The 20,753-nt window shown below is 38.0% G+C and overlaps 1 protein-coding gene and 1 long non-coding RNA gene across 3 annotated transcripts; one reads left to right on the top strand and one right to left on the bottom strand.

Annotated features, from left to right (window-relative positions):
• Positions 1 to 2,671: 2,671 nt before the first annotated feature.
• On the bottom strand, positions 2,672 to 4,249 carry LOC131430095 (uncharacterized). 2 transcript variants are annotated; one of them, XR_009229485.1, is made up of 4 exons: positions 3,799 to 4,249; positions 3,667 to 3,737; positions 3,534 to 3,606; positions 2,672 to 3,450 (listed from the first exon to the last, which is right to left on the bottom strand). It is a non-coding gene; the product is annotated as an uncharacterized LOC131430095 (long non-coding RNA). The 2 variants fall into 2 exon arrangements; XR_009229484.1 differs by having other exon boundaries at positions 3,667 to 4,249.
• Positions 4,250 to 19,124: 14,875 nt separating this feature from the next.
• Positions 19,125 to 20,753, top strand: LOC131427613 (uncharacterized). Its single transcript, XM_058590981.1, has 2 exons — positions 19,125 to 19,254; positions 19,354 to 20,753. The coding sequence occupies exon 2, from the start codon at positions 19,360 to 19,362 to the stop codon at positions 20,509 to 20,511; it is 1,152 nt and encodes a 383-aa protein (XP_058446964.1). The 5' UTR covers positions 19,125 to 19,254; positions 19,354 to 19,359; the 3' UTR covers positions 20,512 to 20,753.

Genomic DNA, 20,753 nt, shown 5'->3' with positions numbered 1-20,753 from the left:
TTTTCTTTTGTCACTATTTCAATAAAATAAATCGTTGCAAGAAACCAAAATTTAGTTACTTTTACAATATTTTTCTCTGCGTGAACGCGGTCCGCAGCAAGCTGGATACATGTGACCTATTGCCACGGTAACAACCAGTTCGTTCAGCAAACTCAGTTTGCTTAGTTTTTGAGAGGTAATTAAACCGATTTTATCAAGTTTTTGAGAGGTAAATCAACCGAATTTTGATAAAATTTTATCGAAATTCCATCCAAATTCGACTTTGGGTTCCAATTAACGGGTAACACATACAAAAATGAGCTGGAGTGTAATGAAATGGCGTATGTCGTCTAACTTTTACACTAACATATTCTTAAAATAAACGAAATATCAATGACATTTATCACTGTCAATCGGGTTGATCGAGCATCCAGAAACGAGCAGTTGATTAAGAATTCATTGCTCATCCGTCATCTCGATAATGTGGAAGCAAGAGGAATGGATTATATATGCTAACTAAGATAGGCCTTTTTGTTAATTCCCAGCTAATTTCAACAGGTTATGCAGGAATTCTATGAAAAATTGGTTATTTACTAGTTCTAGATATCCGAAAAACTTGAAGATTTAAAATTTGAATATTCAGTTATATCTGTTTACATGAGAAATAAACTGAAAATCAGCACGAAAACGTGCAAAATCGGGAAAGAATAAGAAGAAAACGAATTGACAATTCAGTTCTCAATTCCGATAGATTTCCGAACCAACCGGTTGGAGGCGAAATTAATTCGCTATCGGTTGTTGCTCTGGAGTTGGAATTTATTTGGAATCCATTATGATTTCCACCTGGAATTCCGAATGACAATTTCTCGCCGATTAGGAATTCATTCGAATCTAATAATGTGAGTAGGAGCCTCGGCCACTGCACGATTTGCTCTGGCAACCAGGCTAAATTGATGAACTTCAAATCACTTTTTGATTTCGAATTAAAAAAATCTGTGTCAGTATTGAGTTATTATTATATTATGTAACAATGATTCGGAACTGGCTTCAAACAAACGGTTTGACAGTAGTTAGAGTGGAAACTGGGTTAGGTAAGCACAAAAGACATAACTTACTTCATATATAATTTAAATCGCACAATTTCCACAAACTTTAGATTACACATGAGAGCCTAACCTAAATCACGCCGTATTGTGGTGCCGAACTCGCTGTGCACATTTTTGCGCTCCGAGAGCATATTTCCATCAATTTATATTTGAACGTGCATATTTTCCGCATGACGACTTGTCATCTTTTAGAATCACTTTCATGGACCTCCAGCATGTTCAAGTTCTCAGGGTGAAGCCAGAATGTAGGCGACATGCGACGCGATGCGAAACTTGAAAGATTGCACACTCTTAAAAAAATCGCAGAATTCTCTAATTATTTACCGAATTTTCATCAGCTGAACGTTCGGTAATCCGACCCAATGAGTTTTTTTTCTATTTACGCTTGGTTTGAATAAAGTTGAGCACTAAGATGTGAGCAATATGTGTGTGTGTGTGTGTGTGTGCTAAAGTTGTCAAAGTTTCTGATAAATACATCATTTTGTAGGAAGAAACCTGAAAATTTTATTCATGAATTAAAACTATCTGACAATTTCAATGGAGCGTTCATCTTTTTCCAGGAGCTGATCCATTATCTGATTTTTTATATTACTTAAACCTTTACAACATAACCACAATACGAATGAGCGTAAAACACGTTAGCAATCTTCGCCATATGAAAGCAAATTATATATAAAAATAAAGTTATTAAATTTATTTAACTTTATCTTCGGTATTCTTTACCGTACTTGGCTACTATTAGGATTTACCGTATAAATTGTAATTTTATTTACCGGATTCAGTAAAAAAGATTGTGTATAAACGATTTTTCGTTTGTAAGTTCCAGTTTCAGTAAAATAAATTGCGTTTGCCGTAAAAACGGTTATATCTGATGATTACCAAATGTATTCGGCAAAAGAGAATGATATAGAAATACATGCCAAAAATAGTCGCTATTATTGATGCTGCTTACTACAAAATATATTTTTTGGTTCTAATATTATTTTTGAAGAAATATACAATGTTTCAGAAGAACTTTCAGAAGAACTTCAGAACTAGATCTTTCGGTAGGACTATCAAGATCTGAGCGGTTCTTTAAGAAGAATGGGTTTGCTCATCTCTAGTCACGATGTAAATACCACTATTCGAACCAGAGAAAAAAATGCGAAGTTTCAGAGTTAAGCGGTTTTTTTTATGCGAAGTTTCAGAGTTATGCGGTTTTTTTTTATGCGAATTTTCAGAGTTATGTGTTTTTTTATGCGTTTTTTTTTTATGCGGTACGTGAATTCGCATAAAAAAAGACTTCAGTGTATTGATGATCCGATCTGTGGAAGATTTCAGCATAGATGTCAGCTAATAATTTCAAATATCTTCAGACAGGGTTGCAAATGTCTGTGAATCCAGAAAAAATGTCAGCAGGCCTGACACATAAAACTACACTCAAATAAAAATTCACGTTCGATTCACTTGAAAAATCACGTAGAATGGTTTCAAATGTCAAATTGAATATTTTACGTGACGAAAATGAATGTTATACGAACATCCCCTAAAATGAATATAGTCATCACATAAGGTTTACGTGAATTGACCAAACGTTGTAGCCCCTCGACTTGCTCAGTGGGTGGTTAGAGGGGAAATTATGTTCACAATCACTACTACTTGTTTGAGCCTTGCATATACTCACCACGGTACTCACTTCTAACGGGAACCGTATGAAACCGAAACACCGATAACCGTCGAGAACCAGGGTGGACAACCAAAAGGTTGATTCAATATTTTAGTTTTACTCAAAGGCGAAACCAGAAGGTCTTCTTTGGGAGAACACTCGAAGACGAGGGATGGCGACTCCTTTAGAGTCCGGAGAACGAGATCAAGAATGGTGTACTTGTACTAATTTCGCTCATTATGTAGAAACTAGGCTAACGGTTCCTAATTAACATTTTCAACATTTATTCTGACTAACTGAGTTTAACTTAAAGCTAGTGACGTCACTTTATGGGTTTTTCTACTTGCGCTTTTGCTCGGTTTTTGTTGGTGCAGGTCTGGTGGGGAAAGTTTGGCGATCCCGGATGTATATTTCCTCGAAGTAATCGGTGATCTGGCTTTCCTGACAGCTCATAGCGCGACAACCGTCAGCGATGGTAATGGCGCCGGAGCTAGTAATGGCGTTGAGAATGACCATGGACGCTGGAATTTGTAATGGCGTCTTCGATGACAATGGCTTCTCCGATGACAATGACGTCGTTCGATTAATAGTTTTATAATTGCCCTTCGCGGTGAACTTAATTCCGGATTAATCGTCGCTCCTCGCTCGAGACATTGTGAGCCTGCGAAAAGAAACTCCGAACAACGTTCGAAGCCCAAGAATAAAAGGCCCGTTGAGGACCTGCCCAACAGATAATTAGCATAGAGCGCATGTAACTCCTAACCTACACCAACTTTACACCCATATTGATTTTAGAATTTTACCTTTTATAACGTTTTAATTTGTATAAATGTTGTGTATGTCTTCCGTATTTCTATCGGCTTTTTTTATCACTATCTAAAATATATAACTTTTTTTCTATTTTAATAATTATGACATTTTCAATCCTTGACTTACTAAACGTACTAACACAATTTTGCGTAATTTAAGAACTTTTAAATCTCGAACTTTTACTTTCCTAACGTTATCTACAAAAATGAAACACTATTAATACTTTACACCACTTTACTAGAATTAAAATGAAAATACAATTAAACTACAAATACCGCGCGCACTTCTGACTTCTTCAAGCGTTCACATGCGAAAGAATTATTCTGGCACTCTGCCGAGTGAAGATAAATACCGGTAGTATCAAGATAAATGTCATCGTTATCCCAATACTATCAGCTCTGACAATTATGTTATCAAATATTGGCAGCCCTTTTCCTGGCTGCAACCGCCATAGGTGACATATACCGTAACGCAATGTTCACACCGTCATAATGAAACACCCTGGTTGAGTACATGCAACACTTTCCGTGATAAGTGACCCATCCGTCTCAGCCATAAGACTGGACGTGGAAGGCTATCACCCACACTGTGACGGTAATGATCTGAGTTGGGTTCAGGAATCTGGGAACTCGAGCATGTGTCTTCGCTACATTTGGATTGTGGCGGAGCCAACAATTAATCAATGTAACATATGGTTACAATACCCCACTGTCCCCCTCCCCAAATACAAAAAGCTAAATGCAACTTCTTGATTAATTTAGTGTACATTCTATATTTAATAGTTAAAAGGTTGCTCCCTCAATAATTAATTTCAGAAAACTGAAACTATTCTAGGAAAACAGAATACGTCACTTTCAAAAGGTGTTCTAAATACCCATTTCACTCAACGAAGTGGGGAAAGAACTCACCACACCTATACACCGTTTTGGTGAGAGCTATCAGCCATTGATCGAGGATGTTGGCTAAGATATGTCGCGTGTGCTTGAAAAACTGATTATTTTTTCCGATTTCCTATCCACGAATCAAATTCGCGTGCTAAAACTGCGTCGTCGTCGGGAAACTTTCGCGGTGCACCTAAAGCAGTGAGATTTTTTTGTAGCTTTTACCGGTTATCGTATCATTCGACGGTTTTGTGGAAACACTGCTGGGAGAAAGCTTCGCGATGGCAAGACAATTTTTCCGCGTTATTGTTTCTTGTTTCAGGTAAGTGAATCTAGATCGTTTAACCGTCTGCTAGTGCTGACAATATTATCCCGTTCTCGTTTTACCATGCAAAGGTTCCACCCATTGAGGTCCGGACCGCTCAAGGGTTTTCTATTTACTTCCAAAACACTAGTTTTGAAGAGTAATGCTATTTTCGTTTCATTTTAGGTTTCTGGCTTCAAATCAGTCACCGAAAAAACACCAATCGGCTTACCCGATTCGTTTTCTAATTCATACGAGCTGGTGCCTACTCTAGCACGGACTATACAAGGAATGTATAATGCATCTAATTTGGCGTTATAGGCTTCCGGAGCGGACGATTGTTTGAAATTCCGGCGGAATACCCTCTGGCCTACACAGTACACAGGAGCCGAGGTCCTCGATCGCAAATTATAGTCCCTAATATGTTTTTCGTGGGCTTTTCGTAAATTTTTTGATACTATAGAGTAAATTTTTGTGTTTAACTCCACTTTCCTTTCCATTCTTTCCTCATCCGACACATCCCTCTCGTCCCTATCTATTCGGTGTTCGTCTGCTCTTTCTACTATTTCATGTCCGAAAAGAACTTTATATGGAGAATAACCGGTCGCGCTATGGGGAGTGTTATTAATGCAAAATTCAATCTCGGATACCCGGGTGTCCCAGATTTTCTGATTTTCTTTAACGTAAGAGCGTATGCACGAGTTTATCGTTCGATTTAACCTTTCGACCGGGTTGGCCTGACTGTGGTGCCTCGAATTGGCCCAATGTTGGATACCATATTTTGACAAAAGAGCTTTGAATTCGACTGATAGAAATGTTGACGCGTTGTCCGTAATTACGTATTCCGGGACCGAGTATCTACGGAACCAAGATTCTTCTAGAATTTTGGTAATTTGGGGCGCGGAGATTCTTTTAACTGGGACCAACAAACACCATTTAGAAAACAGGTCCATCACTACGAGTAAGTGTGCGTTGCCGTTTTTGCTTCGCGGGAGAGACTGAATGAAATCTAGTGCAATGATTTGGAACGGTTTTGTCGTTATGCGCTGTTTACCGGGTTCAGGCATTTGAGAACGATTCGCGGGTTTATTTTGCTTGCAAAGAGTACAGTTCTGTATGTGTTTTCTTACATCTTCAGCCATTTTTGGCCAGAAGTACTTCTTCCTAATTAAAGCTAGCGTTTTCTCGGCACCCAGATGCATTTTATCATCATGTGCTTCAACGAATATTTTTTCTCTAGCCGCGATTGGTACACAAGTTTTCCAAGCAAACCGATAATCGATAGAATTATCTCGCACTGAAACTAATTTTTGCAATATCCCCCGTTCACATCTAAAATCTTTATATTTTTCAGGATTTTCTTGGATTTTCCGTAACATGTTAGAATACCACCCGGTATTATCTGCGGACACCACCATTTCCTCTACGGATCTAGATAAGGCATCCGGGACATAGTTTTCCGAACCTTTTCTGTGCAAAATCGTCATATCGTGGCGTTGAAGGTCCATGCTCCAGCGACACAAGCGAGATGACGTACGCCAACTACTTCGCATTATATATATTAGCGCAGATGCGTCAGTATAAACGGTGAATTTAGATCCTTCGATATAACATCTAAATTTTTCGATTGCCCTAATCACTGCCAGTCCTTCTTTTTCTGTTGCGAAATACCTTTGCTGAGTAGTGCTCAACTTTTGAGAGAAAAATGCTATCGGTTTTTCCGCTCCGTCTAACGTCTGCGTAAGCACACCTGCAATTGCGGTGTCGCTTGCATCACAGTGTATGGTGAAAGGCAATGTGAAATTCGGGTTGGTGAGGATTGGTGCGCTAATCAGGAGTCCCTTAATGTTGACAAAGGCTAATTCTGCCTTATCGTTCCAAACTACGGTTTTTGGTTTATTTCTAAGAAGCTCTGTGAGAGGTTGTGTAACTTCACTATAATCGGCTATGAACCTTCTATAGTAGTTACACATCCCCAAGAACCTTCTTAGAGCTTTGAGAGAAGTCGGTCTTTCGTAATTCACGATAGCGGAAACTCGATCGGGGTTGGGTCTTAAGCCTCCTGGGCCTAAGATATAACCGAGATACGGTACTTCTGCTACACAAAAACGAGATTTATTTATGTTTATCGAGAGATTGGCGGCGTTCAATCGTTTCGCCACCTCTTCTAATAACGACATATGATCCTCAAACGTATTTGAAACCACAATGATGTCATCTATGTATACAAATACGCTGGGTTCTAATTCACCCCCGCCTAACACTCGATCCATTAGTCTCGATAGTGTTGCAGGGCTATTTATGAGACCGAAAGGCATTCGCGTAAACTGAAATAAACCCCGTCCTAAAACCGAAAACGCCGTATATTTACGAGACCTTGGATGCAAAGGAACTTGTAAAAATGCATGAGAGAGATCAATAGTACTAATGAATTTTGCTTCGCCGAGTCTACTCAGTATGCGGTCAGCGTGTGGGAGTGGGTAGCAATCCCTGACCGTGCGTTCGTTAAGCTTTCGCGCGTCAAGACACAGACGTACAGAACCATCAGTTTTGTCTACCGGAACCAGACGTAAAGCCCAGTCACTGTAGGACTTTTCTATAATGTTACTTTGCAGCATTCGGTCCAATTCTGCATTGATTTGTTCCTGTCTTCTCGGTGAAGTTGGAAACGGATTGACTCGTGCGGGTGAAAGTTTTTTCGCTTCTTCAGATAACTCTATGCGATGGCTAATCAAGTGTGTCGTGTCTAGGATGTCGTCAGCAGATTTAAATTTGTTTTTAATTGATTCTAGTTTCTGTACCTGATCTACAGACAATTTTATTCCAACATCATCGGTGTCAAAGCCGAATTCGTTAGAGACTGTCTTGGATTTTTCACTAAGATCGATTTCTTCAACTTTTGCATGACCTATGGTTGGGCGAATTTCAAAAATTTTCCAGAAATTCATCCCAAGGAGAAGTCGCCTCTTCAGAGAGGGAACTACGAGCGCTTCGACGATTTTGGTAATGTTATTAAAGGTGATAGGAAGATATACTACCCCACATACTGGCAGTCCTTCGCCATTGGCAGTTTTGAGATTAACATCGGTTGGAAATACTTTTAAATTGCACGTTTTTATTAGTTTTTTCGATCCCATACCTAGGATGCTCAAGTGAGCCCCACTATCTAGCAGACCTACTAGTGGCATCCCTAAGACGGTTGTTTTGACGAATGGTCTTTCGTCATTTTCAAGGTGTATAATCGATTCATTAATTTCGTAGTTGGAGGAATGGATGTAATCGGGATCACAAACTTTATTAAGTCCAATGGTTTGCAATCTTTCCCCACAATCCATTTTCGACAGGGACTTTACGAGTTGACTGGCCTGCCCTCGGGGACAGTCTTGTTTGCGTTTTTTTCGCAGTAAGGACATGATTCGGTATCTACCTCATGAAAACCACATTTTAGACAATATTTATGTCGTGGTCGCACGCACTCACGAGCATGGTGGCCCTTGAGGCGACAGTTAAAACAAAAGCCATCTTTGGGAACTTGATAAGTGTCCACCAGTATTTGTAATCCCCGTGACTGATCCTTTGGAGGATTCGATTTAGAATTTTTCGCATGTTTCGATTCTTCATCTGAAACATTCGCGCGCGATTTGGTGTTATAAAAATTACGTGATTTGAACTGTTCGTTCTCGGGTTTAACTTTCTGTTTCGGTTTCGCGCCGGTTTCGATTTCGTTTACTTGTTTTCCTCGCGGAATGTTCTCCGCTGCATGTGATTGGTATTTATACCAATACGTGGCATCTAACTTTCGACCAAATTTCTTTAAATCGGCCAAATTATCAATTTCCGACGATACCGCATGGCCTTTATACTCCGCGCGCATATTACGGAACACGATTTCGAACTTTTTTCGTTCAGTCATCGGCTTGGTAAGAGAATTGAAAATTTTCTGTATATCCAGAAAATAATCTTGAAATTTTTCGCGGGGACCCTGCTTTCTCGCGATCGCCCGTATTTCATTTGTATGATCATGGTCAGGACTCAAAAATTCTTTCTTGAGTTCCTCCTTAAGCTCATCCCAAGTCGCAAAATCTTCATTTTCGAAACCCGTCATATACCATGTTTTCGCCGGTCCACTAAACAGATGAATCGCTGACCGGAACAATTCTCTGGTGGACATGTTTTCCGATTTCGCGTAAAACTCTACTTCCCGTAAAAACTTCATCAATAACTGTCCATCATCCGAACCGTCGTATTTTAAACGCCAATCCGAAACTGGTCTACTTTTTTCAGATTTTCTCGACCGATAGTTCTGACGACGATATTCTAAATTCCTATTCGATTTACGAGATTTGTGTGTCTCGTCTGACGAGCTACCGGAGTCAATTTCCGACGACGATTGTTGCGAAATTTGTGACACATTCTTCTTTTCATTTTTTCCTAAATTCTTCCTATTTTTATCCTTAGGATCACTCCCCAGGTCTACTTGACTGGACACCTTATCTTTTTTCCCAAAATGAAGCATTTTTCGAACCAACCCATTAGGCATTTGTTGGGGACCAAACCACCAAGGGTATGCACCTGGATGCATCATAAACGGAAGCCAACTGTTTGAAGGCATATTCCCTTCAGTGGGTAATTTATAAACTGATTTTAAATTTCGTTTTAAATGTTTTCCTGGCGTAACGAACTCATCATTATCGTCTTGACTAGACGAACCTGTAGACTTTTGACCGCCGATCAAGTCTTTCGGATCGATTGACAAATTCGTCATCGATTCATTCATTTGGTTTACTAACTCTTGCTGCCCAAGGGGCGAGAATAAAGAAAAATGCATATTATACGCGCCGCGAATACATGCCACTAACGTATCTAAATCTGTTAAATCATCCTCGTTATCCGTATTCTCCGATGCCCGCTTTGCCCGTGCAAAGTAGTGCACCAATCGCGTTTTTAAACTTTCGCGATTGCCATCATAATTTTTGGGGTGAATAAGGTAATCTTTAATTTCCTTAACTTTCGTATCGATAATCTGAATTTCAGAATCTACCGTCAAATCAAGACGATTGTAATCAATATCAAGGTCATTTCCCGATTTTAATTTCTCCTTCAAGCGTCTCGCAAGGGCCGCGCGCGTTTCCGTTTCTGTAAAATCGATTCCGCGGATCGCGAGCTCATACGCGATTTCATCCCTATCCAGGTGATGGACGAGCAAATGTTTGTATTGCATGTCAAATTCAATCTCCATATTCGAAATGTTAGTAGCTTTCGTTCAGAGGACGAAGCAAATTTTAATTAACAGCGTGCTGTTTAATACTCCCTCCGTAGGGATTTTAAGAAAAAAAAACTGTATTGTGGATTTTTAATGTTGGGCGCCAATTTGTAGCCCCTCGACTTGCTCAGTGGGTGGTTAGAGGGGAAATTATGTTCACAATCACTACTACTTGTTTGAGCCTTGCATATACTCACCACGGTACTCACTTCTAACGGGAACCGTATGAAACCGAAACACCGATAACCGTCGAGAACCAGGGTGGACAACCAAAAGGTTGATTCAATATTTTAGTTTTACTCAAAGGCGAAACCAGAAGGTCTTCTTTGGGAGAACACTCGAAGACGAGGGATGGCGACTCCTTTAGAGTCCGGAGAACGAGATCAAGAATGGTGTACTTGTACTAATTTCGCTCATTATGTAGAAACTAGGCTAACGGTTCCTAATTAACATTTTCAACATTTATTCTGACTAACTGAGTTTAACTTAAAGCTAGTGACGTCACTTTATGGGTTTTTCTACTTGCGCTTTTGCTCGGTTTTTGTTGGTGCAGGTCTGGTGGGGAAAGTTTGGCGATCCCGGATGTATATTTCCTCGAAGTAATCGGTGATCTGGCTTTCCTGACAGCTCATAGCGCGACAACCGTCAGCGATGGTAATGGCGCCGGAGCTAGTAATGGCGTTGAGAATGACCATGGACGCTGGAATTTGTAATGGCGTCTTCGATGACAATGGCTTCTCCGATGACAATGACGTCGTTCGATTAATAGTTTTATAATTGCCCTTCGCGGTGAACTTAATTCCGGATTAATCGTCGCTCCTCGCTCGAGACATTGTGAGCCTGCGAAAAGAAACTCCGAACAACGTTCGAAGCCCAAGAATAAAAGGCCCGTTGAGGACCTGCCCAACAGATAATTAGCATAGAGCGCATGTAACTCCTAACCTACACCAACTTTACACCCATATTGATTTTAGAATTTTACCTTTTATAACGTTTTAATTTGTATAAATGTTGTGTATGTCTTCCGTTTTTCTATCGGCTTTTTTTATCACTATCTAAAATATATAACTTTTTTTCTATTTTAATAATTATGACATTTTCAATCCTTGACTTACTAAACGTACTAACACAATTTTGCGTAATTTAAGAACTTTTAAATCTCGAACTTTTACTTTCCTAACGTTATCTACAAAAATGAAACACTATTAATACTTTACACCACTTTACTAGAATTAAAATGAAAATACAATTAAACTACAAATACCGCGCGCACTTCTGACTTCTTCAAGCGTTCACATGCGAAAGAATTATTCTGGCACTCTGCCGAGTGAAGATAAATACCGGTAGTATCAAGATAAATGTCATCGTTATCCCAATACTATCAGCTCTGACAATTATGTTATCAAATATTGGCAGCCCTTTTCCTGGCTGCAACCGCCATAGGTGACATATACCGTAACGCAATGTTCACACCGTCATAATGAAACACCCTGGTTGAGTACATGCAACACTTTCCGTGATAAGTGACCCATCCGTCTCAGCCATAAGACTGGACGTGGAAGGCTATCACCCACACTGTGACGGTAATGATCTGAGTTGGGTTCAGGAATCTGGGAACTCGAGCATGTGTCTTCGCTACATTTGGATTGTGGCGGAGCCAACAATTAATCAATGTAACATATGGTTACAACGTCAAACAATCTACGTGAATTTCCAGTGTGAAAAACTCGATTTTGAAAATGGCGAGCAGTGGCCCTCGAAGTGTAAGTAGTGTAAATATTTGCGAGAAAAGTTATTTAATTACAATTTTTTACTCCATCGACCAGACCATTCCAGTATGAAAGTTTCCATGTGTTCAACTGGACCGAGTGCCTGCGTGAGTCTGGAAGTTTACCCGCTCTTGCCGAATGCTTCAAACAGGCCGTCGGTATGAAGCTAGAGACACTGGAACCATGTAATGCGACTTCAACCTGCATCGGTAGTGTTGTGGGAGTTATTGGATCTCGACTTCGGCTTCGGTTGGATGGCAGTGACAACATAAACGATTTCTGGAGGCTTGTCGATTTGAGATACCACGACGTTATTAGTTGCTTTTTAAGCCATTGGAATTATATGACAATATTCTGAAATAAATGTTTTATATTTCATGGCATTTTTCATTTCATAGATTTATATCAAAATCTGGAATCTCCTTTTCGACTTCAACCAATATATAAAATAGTAATTTTCTGGTATCTAAATTTGATATGAACTGATAGATAAATGTGATATGAACAGTACATTACGTTTTACCTATGAAACACGTAACTTTTACTGGATTATGCATTAAACAGCTTTTAAATGCCAGTCCATTAAAACCTACGTGAAAAGTAGGGTGGAAAATATTCACATAACTTTTCACGTAACTATAATATGATTATTATTTTGAGTGTAGCTTGGCGAGCAAGCGCTGTGTCAATCAGCAGGCGGTGATATTTCGATCGGAATAGGTTGATACACTGGAGGTTGCATTTATTCGGAATTCCGTATGAGTTCCACATTCCGCTTGGACAGAATTCCGGATGGCATTGAAACAGCGTTGGCAAAATCGTGGACATTTTTTGATGGTCAAGCCTAGCGGTTTCTGCTGTCCTCCATTTCTTGTTTTTTTTTCATTTAATTCTCATCATGTCAAATCTCAATTCGTTTTCGATCAAAATCTCTACTCGTTTTGATCATGTTTTATTCTCACGTTTAATTTGTTCTAGACGCTGTTTTTGCATTCCTACTAGAGTTTTGTTCAAAATTTCAGCTGAATTTCATTAGGATTTCATGCTACTTCTATTATAAATAAAATATCTGAAGATGAAAACAGTGGAAATTATTTTGGAATGTGGTAACCTAAACAGCTTGGTTTCAATTTCATGTCTTGTTTCCTTAATCCATCAAAAGTCTAGGGGGATGTCCATAAAAGACCTCACGTCGCAAGGGGGAGGGGGGTGTTTCATGAAACGTGACCTTTTGTGACAGGGGGAAGGGGGAGGTTTTTGGAATGTGACGTCCAATGTTTTCAATGAGCGCATTTTTGAAATACCTATTATATTACTTATTTTAATACTCCAGTATTATATTACTGCTTTGCCCTATTTCCTGAAAAAATCTCCACAATAAACGTTTACATTCTATAGGAAAACGTGTATTTGTTGATGTAAAAGCTTCTTCTTGTAAATTCGGAAATGATTGATGCGGGAAATCATTTATGTTGTGATCAGCAAAAGTGCACGGAGGAGCGAGTAAATTAGCGAAATTAATAAATTTTGCCTAATATGAGTAAAAAAGAAAAAGATGCCTTCAAGTGGTTTAACTTAAGTTATGCACTGACAATTTTTTCAGTAATTTGATTTTCTAGCATTGATAATAGTATCATAAAAATTTCTCTTATCTGATTCTGATGCAGTTTATTCAATTGTACTCCATTTGAAAAAGGGCGAGAGATCAACGATTTCAGACGTAGATCATGTCTTGATCATATGTGATTTTCCTCCACCAACATCAAAGCTTATCGAATCATCCAATGATTGAACTTACATAAATCAAGAATCATTTTATCTCAAAATCACTACCCATTGTGTGACGGAAGATCAGTACCGATATTGATAGATGTGATTTAAAACTCACTGATCAACTGATCTTGAAAAGTTTCTTCGGCAGTGATCTCGTTTTGATAAGGTTTTGGTCTTCATTTTCTCAGCCCTGTATGCTACACTAAGGAAAAATTATTCTTTGCCTAAAACAATAATATATCTGTGTACCCCTAGGAGGAATAAAACAGATGATTTAAATGTTTCATCAATTCCAACCAAATACTTTTGTTAATTTATATCTAATTAATCTAATGACAGCATGTAACAAATCGATTTTTCCCTCATATTTGTATGATTTGTCATACATATTGAGAATGTATTGAGATGAATTTTATTTATTTTGAATTAGTGACATGTGACATAGGGGGGTGGGGGGCTCTTTGGTTCTGTGACAATTTGTGACAAAGGGGGATGGGGAGTCAAAAATCGTCAAAAAAAGCGTGACGTCTTTTATGGACAGCCCCTAGACACATCCTAGCACACTAGATCATGATTTGGTACCCGAGTCAGGAATGGTAGAAAAAGAAGACCCTCCGGTATTTTTCGACAAGGTTTTCGGTAATATATTTCTCATAGGTCGTTGGTTACTTACTCTATTCTTTTGCATAATTTTCTTAATTAACGCTTGAAAATTACACTTCCTAAAACACTTCAACGTTTGTGGGTCAGACAGAACCGCTGTAAAATTGGAAATTTCACACATTCTTCTTCCAAGCTCTCGGAAAACTCATAAAACCCGTACGCGACAGTTATCATATTTCACATCCCTTAACATGTTCGGAAAAAAAATTAACCGATGGTGGGAAACTGAGAATCGAATGTATGAAAAGAAAACATCTGCAAGTTCAAGTAGGTTCCCGCGTACCCTGGCACCAGCAGTATGTAAATTGTGTTTTTCTTTTCTTTCGGCACCCTGCGTCTGGTTCTAAAACACTGTCCAAAATCTTCAACCAGAATGAGAATTAAAGTAAAAAAGGGGACAAAAATATACACGATGTCAGGCAATGTGCAGCATAAGGAAACTAAGTCGCTTTAGTTCCCCTGGCCAGAGGGAATCAAAGGACTGCATCATTTCTCCGAAGCTAATCTGGATACTTGAAAACACATTTGTTGCTACTTATGGCTTTTCAAAAAAGCGACCACAAATGCATTGCAGATTGTCGTCTTTTCGGGTCTCTTTCTTTTGACATCAAGCTGAATTCTGCAGCCGGTGTGGTGTTGGGAATTAGGCACTGATGTTTCGATTTTGGCCTTTCAACGGCATTTAAATAGTATGAAAATGTGTACAAATTAGAGTTAGATTTGTACTTGATTATCTCTTGAGCTTTTATCACACATTTTATGCGATAATCCGTATCGATAGATTTTGAACATTCAAACTTTGTTCCATGTTCTGTGGAACACCTTAATTACACATAAAGTCGCTATAGGTCTATTGGCAGCAGGCGCGTATACAGGGGGAGACAGGGGCTAGACCGGGCACGTGGTTAAACCGGACAGCTTAAATATCTTATAAACCTGCTATTATTTCGATTCATGGATAAGCAGGAAAAGACTATCGAACTGTCTAAAATAACCAAGCTCTCGAGCGGGGTAATTTTTGACCAGAAATGTCAGGTAAAAATTTCAAGTATCTTCAAACAAGGTTGCAAAAGTCTGTATATCCGAAAAAAAATCTGCAGTATTGCTGGCAGCCATTTCTCTATAAAGTATGATACGCTAAACTGGTTTGGCGAGCAAAAAGAAAAAGTCGCGACAATTTCAAGTCTGTTAATTTTGACGAAAGTCTTCAAAAAACTCGATATGTCTGCAGCAGTATGTACGAAATCTGCAAATTTACAGATTGTTTTTGACAGTGATAAATTAACTGCTCGAATGTCAAATTAGAACTAAAAGTTAAAATCATTCGCGAAATGGTTCACAGTCTGAACTGTGAGATTGAAACAAAAAATTTACATTATCTCCGAATCCGAATCTGGATCACTGCCTGAGTGATTATGATGAAATTGATTACAATATATTACTAATCATATCAAATTTAATTAGATAAACTTCGAAATTATTCTCAAAATTCTTTTCCACTAACACTGTAGACTTTCGAACATCCGAAATAATCCCTCCTAAACATTTCTAAACCCGCTAATCTCTGCTAAACTTTTATGAACTTGCTACCCCGCACAATTCCTTCTAAGCAGTGGCGTACCGAGAAAATTTGACGGCCGGAGTAAAATAAGATTTGCCGCTCTCATCGTTGGTTTAGTGAGCAAAAAAATGTTGAAGACCATCTCCGAAAGATGATTTGGACGAGCAAAAAAAAAGGTCCCAAGGATTGGTTTACCAACCCCCCCCCCTGAAAACCTTGCACCCGGGGCGAATAACAGCTTCGAATTATGGTTTTCTTTTAGTTGCGTGTACCGCTTCCAATTCACTTTTTGCAGTGCGTGTATCGAATTGACTTGAAATTAACTGTAATGTGAAAACGGAAATTAATTGTCATTTTTGCGAGTTGGCTATGAATTAAATGTGCATTTTCAAAGTGATCTGCCCTTTGCAGTAAACTCACTATGATTGACGGTATCTCCATTAGAATGGGACGAGGTTGTATGAGAACATGATAAAAAAGTTTATTTCTTCGCTCCACCAAACTTTTTGAGTTCCAAAACTATGAAACTATGAAAAATTTTAGTCCGATCGGTAAAACTAAATTTTCGCGGCCGAGTTTGAAAGTATTTCTATTTTCGTCATAAATTTAACGAGGAGGACACCTTCGAAGACCACAAAAAAATCCGATATTTGTAGAAGAAATTATTAAAGGAAAACCGACACGCTAATTTCTAATATATCTAGCACCACTGCTGCTAGTGATCGTAATATAATTTAATTTTCTTTTATAACGGTTGATGTGAGTTATTTGAGGTCTTCACGATAGTTACTCAACTTAGTATTGTAGATTATTCAGATTAATACGTTCATGATTGAAGTGCAGCCTAATTTTTTTTTAATTCGTCGGAATGAAGTTTACAAAATTCACTCATTTTTCTCTTAAGGAAATCGAAAAAACGAACAGCGGTAAACATTCTATCAAAACTATTTTTGCAAAATTTAGCACTTCATTTTAATTCATTATATTCTTACTCTTATAGAAAGTCAAACCGAGAACTGATTCGAATTTTCGAAAATTCGTTTTTAAATTCGAAATCAAAGTCATCTGGTTGAAAAAGAAAATCAGAACAAATTGGCTCAAATGGCACGTTCCCCTTGATATTTGGAGATTTGTGCCTTCAACTGATATTTGGAGATTCTTTGAAATTCATAAACTGAAACAATATGTTAAAATTTGAGTATGGATTCGAGTAAAGTTTACTCAGGCCATGAGCTCTCTCACATTTTTCATACAATAGAGTAAGCGTCAAGTTTTCAAACATTTGAGTGTAAAAAATACTTCTTGCAGTTCACTACGTTTTCATTCTCGGAATATTTGAGATCCGGTTCAATTTTGACTCCAAACCAGTCAAAAGGAAACGGTTTCGAATCACTTTTTTGCGCTTCCTATTTAAAAGAAACAAGAATGACAAGGATTCCATGTATATAAACATTAACGAAGAAGAATTTCTTTATCTTGAGTGCAAGGAACTCGAATTTTGAATTAAGCTCACTACAATTTTTAAAAACAATATTTTTTATTTTGAGTAAAAAATACTCAACTTTTGACAGCTTTGCCCCTAACTGAAAAATGAGTAGGTAGATGGTAACTCAAGTTTAGAGTACACTCAGGTAAAATGAGAAGTGAAAATCATAAGGCAACTCTTAAGATACATCAAAAATCACCATATCAAAAGAATAATATGAAAAATATACCTCTATTGTAATTTAAATGACTCTGCATTATACCAGACCCTGTCAGCTTAGAGCGAAATCAATCTTCAGTTCAGCAACGCCATCGCACGGTGTCACATTCAACATATCATGTCAATTGTATAGGTGCGCAGTGCTGCTATTTTGGCGCGCACGAATTTGACATTTCTCTCCCCTACTTCTGTGTACGAGATTCGATGCGGACTCGCCTGAGGGCGTCATGTTCGCAAAAAAGGATGTTGCCAATGATTTGTTCGGGAAATATGAGAGCTAGATATCTTGTTAATATGATGTCTTTGCTTATACATAACATCTGTCACTATTATAGTTTTCATACGAACTAATTATGAATTGGCACAGTATATGAGAGAAGTTATGTTTGTCATAGAAATTTCGCACAATGTTCCTAAACATTTCGTATTAATTTCATAAAGCTTTTTATTGAAATTCAAGTTTGCGTAATTTCATAAGGCGGCCTTATGTTTCGGTTACGATATTCGTGTGACCAAAAACCATACGATAGTATTATGAACTTCCATATATTTTTTACCTCAGTGTACGTGCACTTTTTATGAATTTGAATGGTGTGTCACTCAATTTTGCGTTATGTTCAATAAGGGTGCGGAGCTCCAATTTGACGGATTTTCTTTTCGCGCGTTTCTAAATATAAATTATCAAGTAAACTTTGTGAAAGTCTTTTTAGGGGCCCTTAGGCGAGCTTTACACGAGAATTATTAATGTCATTTCCTAAAGTAATCACATTCCAAATTTATATGGAGAATTCATCGTTTTCTAAAAATGACATTACTTTCTAGTAATAACACTCTTAATGATCGTGTAAGGGCCGCTTTACCCACGATGACAAATGGACATGTGGCGAGATTTTTCTATGTGTGAGTGTGATTATCAATTTTTTTGTTAGGAAAAAAACAGGAAGATATGGGAAAGAAAAATTTAATCATTGAGTGTTTCAGAATCATCGTTCACGTTGAGTTGCTATAACCGAGAACAAAGTTTTATTTCATATTTACCAAGAAGAGAATACTTAACTCAAAAAAAAAATATATGGAATTTCATGTTGATATCATATGGTTTTTAGTCATAAGAATATAGTATGCGAATATAGAAGTCAGGAAAAATGGAATACCTTATGAAATATACGCGCCTGATGAAAATTATTATAGTGATGGATGAGATGAATACTGCAGAATCATTTACCGGAGAGTTAATACCTTGAACAATTGCTAAATACTCGAAAACGCTACCTAGTAGCTCTGAAATAGAATAATTTTGAGTCATGTTTTATTCCGATTTTTATTTGCGTCGATCCCGGCTCCCATATATACGTAAGAAAATTATAAATACAACCAAAACTGCCCTATCTCGCCACCAGTGTTAATTCTACATTGTGCTTTTGGGCTGACATCATCCAGAGCTGCCGTTTAAAAATTTGCTTCCTATTAAAAAATTCTGTTCATCATCTGTGATATCTATTTTCTTTACAAATCTTTGGAAATCTATGAGAAACGTTCTAAAAATCTGTCGATTTTGAAAAAATCGGTAATTATGTGACTGTGACAAATTAGATGAAAAAAATTTGTTTTAAAGAAAAATCTGTGAATATGGTAACCCTGAGGCCTGATCATTGGTTCATTTTTTAGGTTATGTGAAGTTGAAAAACCTTGAAAAATCATCGCTTTAGATCGGTAAAAATTCAGTCATCTCGCCACAGATTGGTATTATTTAGGACAGTGTCACTATTTACCAACAATTTTACGTTTTAAAAGCGTAAGTGTTTAGTTTTACTAGTAGGAAAAAGTGTAGAAAGTTGGTAGGCTTTGCAGGTACATGGCATATTAACACTTCCGAAGATTTTCTTCTCTGTAGATTCTAATGGAACCGGATTTCACCAATCCTGCTTTGAACCATGTGAAGTTTGAATTTGATGATTTTTATGAGGACGATCCGGTACAGAACTTGTCCACCCCGGTGAAGCAAGAACCTAACGATTTCTATTACGACGAGGAACATAAGTTCGAACATTGCTTCGATGAAAATATTGCGCAAACCACAAATTTTGCGTGTGATTCGAGCTCACAAATTGAAGAACTACCGCGGCAATATACATTAGAAGAATTGACTCCTACTTTAAAAGATCCTCGCTGCGATCCAGATTGGAATTTGGCAAGCCTTTGGCCCGTATTTGTTAGCAATTTTCACTGCCACTCTAGAGCACAGCTTGATTACGCAATTCGAAGCTATTTTGCATCGAAAGGACTATTCGTACGTTGGTGGTTTCATCAAACAGATGATTATTTTCATGAATTTCTAGCTGTTGCCGGATTGTACGATATGCTAGTCTATTTTGTATCGGAGAAAGATGCCAATCTGGCTATTAAAAGATGTCACAGGAATGTCTTTGGAGGTTATTCGTTGAATGTGTTTGATGGACGCGATCCGGCCCGTTTTCCCATAAGCAACAGCATTTACTTCCAAAATATGAAAAGCGGAAGAGTGTTTAGTGAGCTCTTTTTCGGAAGGCATATGAGTCGTTTTGGTGATGTGGCATGTGCCGTAAAATACGATCTAAAAACCGGAGCTGTAGAATATTATAACTCTATAGACAAGCAAACGGCTGTAAAAAAAGTACGCTTATGGAAGCCGCTTTTACTTCCCCGTGATCTGAAAAAGCAGCGATACCTAGAAAATGATGTGAAAAGCGACATTTTACTATGTCTGCAAAACAACCCAGATGCATTGACATTGAGAATGAATAAAATAACACAGTCATTTCTGAAAGGAGAACCGATACCTTTACCAAGAGAATTATTTGAGACAAAAAGGCCGCAACCGTTACGACGGGGTCCAACCAAAAATCAAATGATGAAAAAACTACATGCTAAGACAAGAAGTGACCGACAACGAATCCGAAAATCTTTAGCATCCGGTAAAACACCGAGATGCTTCCAAAAACATAAGGAGGCTAAGAAACGGTTCCATAAGCTCGTCGAACAGGTCAAACGAGAAATGGGTATTCCAAGTTGAAGAAGCATTCTTTCGAACAATTTGTTTCGCAGGGCGACATTTGTTTTTTTATTGTATAACGTTGAACTTAAAAAGAATTTAGGCTGCGACACCAAGTTGAACTCATATTAATCTTTTCTGTTTAATATTCGGACTGAAGAAATTGGTTATTGCCTAAATTGTTGATCATATTTTTAATAACTTCAATACCCAATTGCATTTCATATGCAAACTCACAAGTAAACTAAGTTACTGAATTCTGA

Source organism: Malaya genurostris, chromosome 2 (assembly GCF_030247185.1).
Source record: "Malaya genurostris strain Urasoe2022 chromosome 2, Malgen_1.1, whole genome shotgun sequence".
NCBI classification, from domain to species: Eukaryota; Metazoa; Arthropoda; class Insecta; order Diptera; family Culicidae; genus Malaya; species Malaya genurostris.
Note: the sequence above shows the minus strand (reverse complement) of the source record. Positions and strands in the feature narration are given on the sequence as shown.

Coding starts and splice junctions, on each gene's coding strand:
- LOC131427613 (XM_058590981.1), top strand. CDS start 19,360: ATGGAACCGGATTTCACCAATCCTGCTTTGAACCATGTGAAGTTTGAA.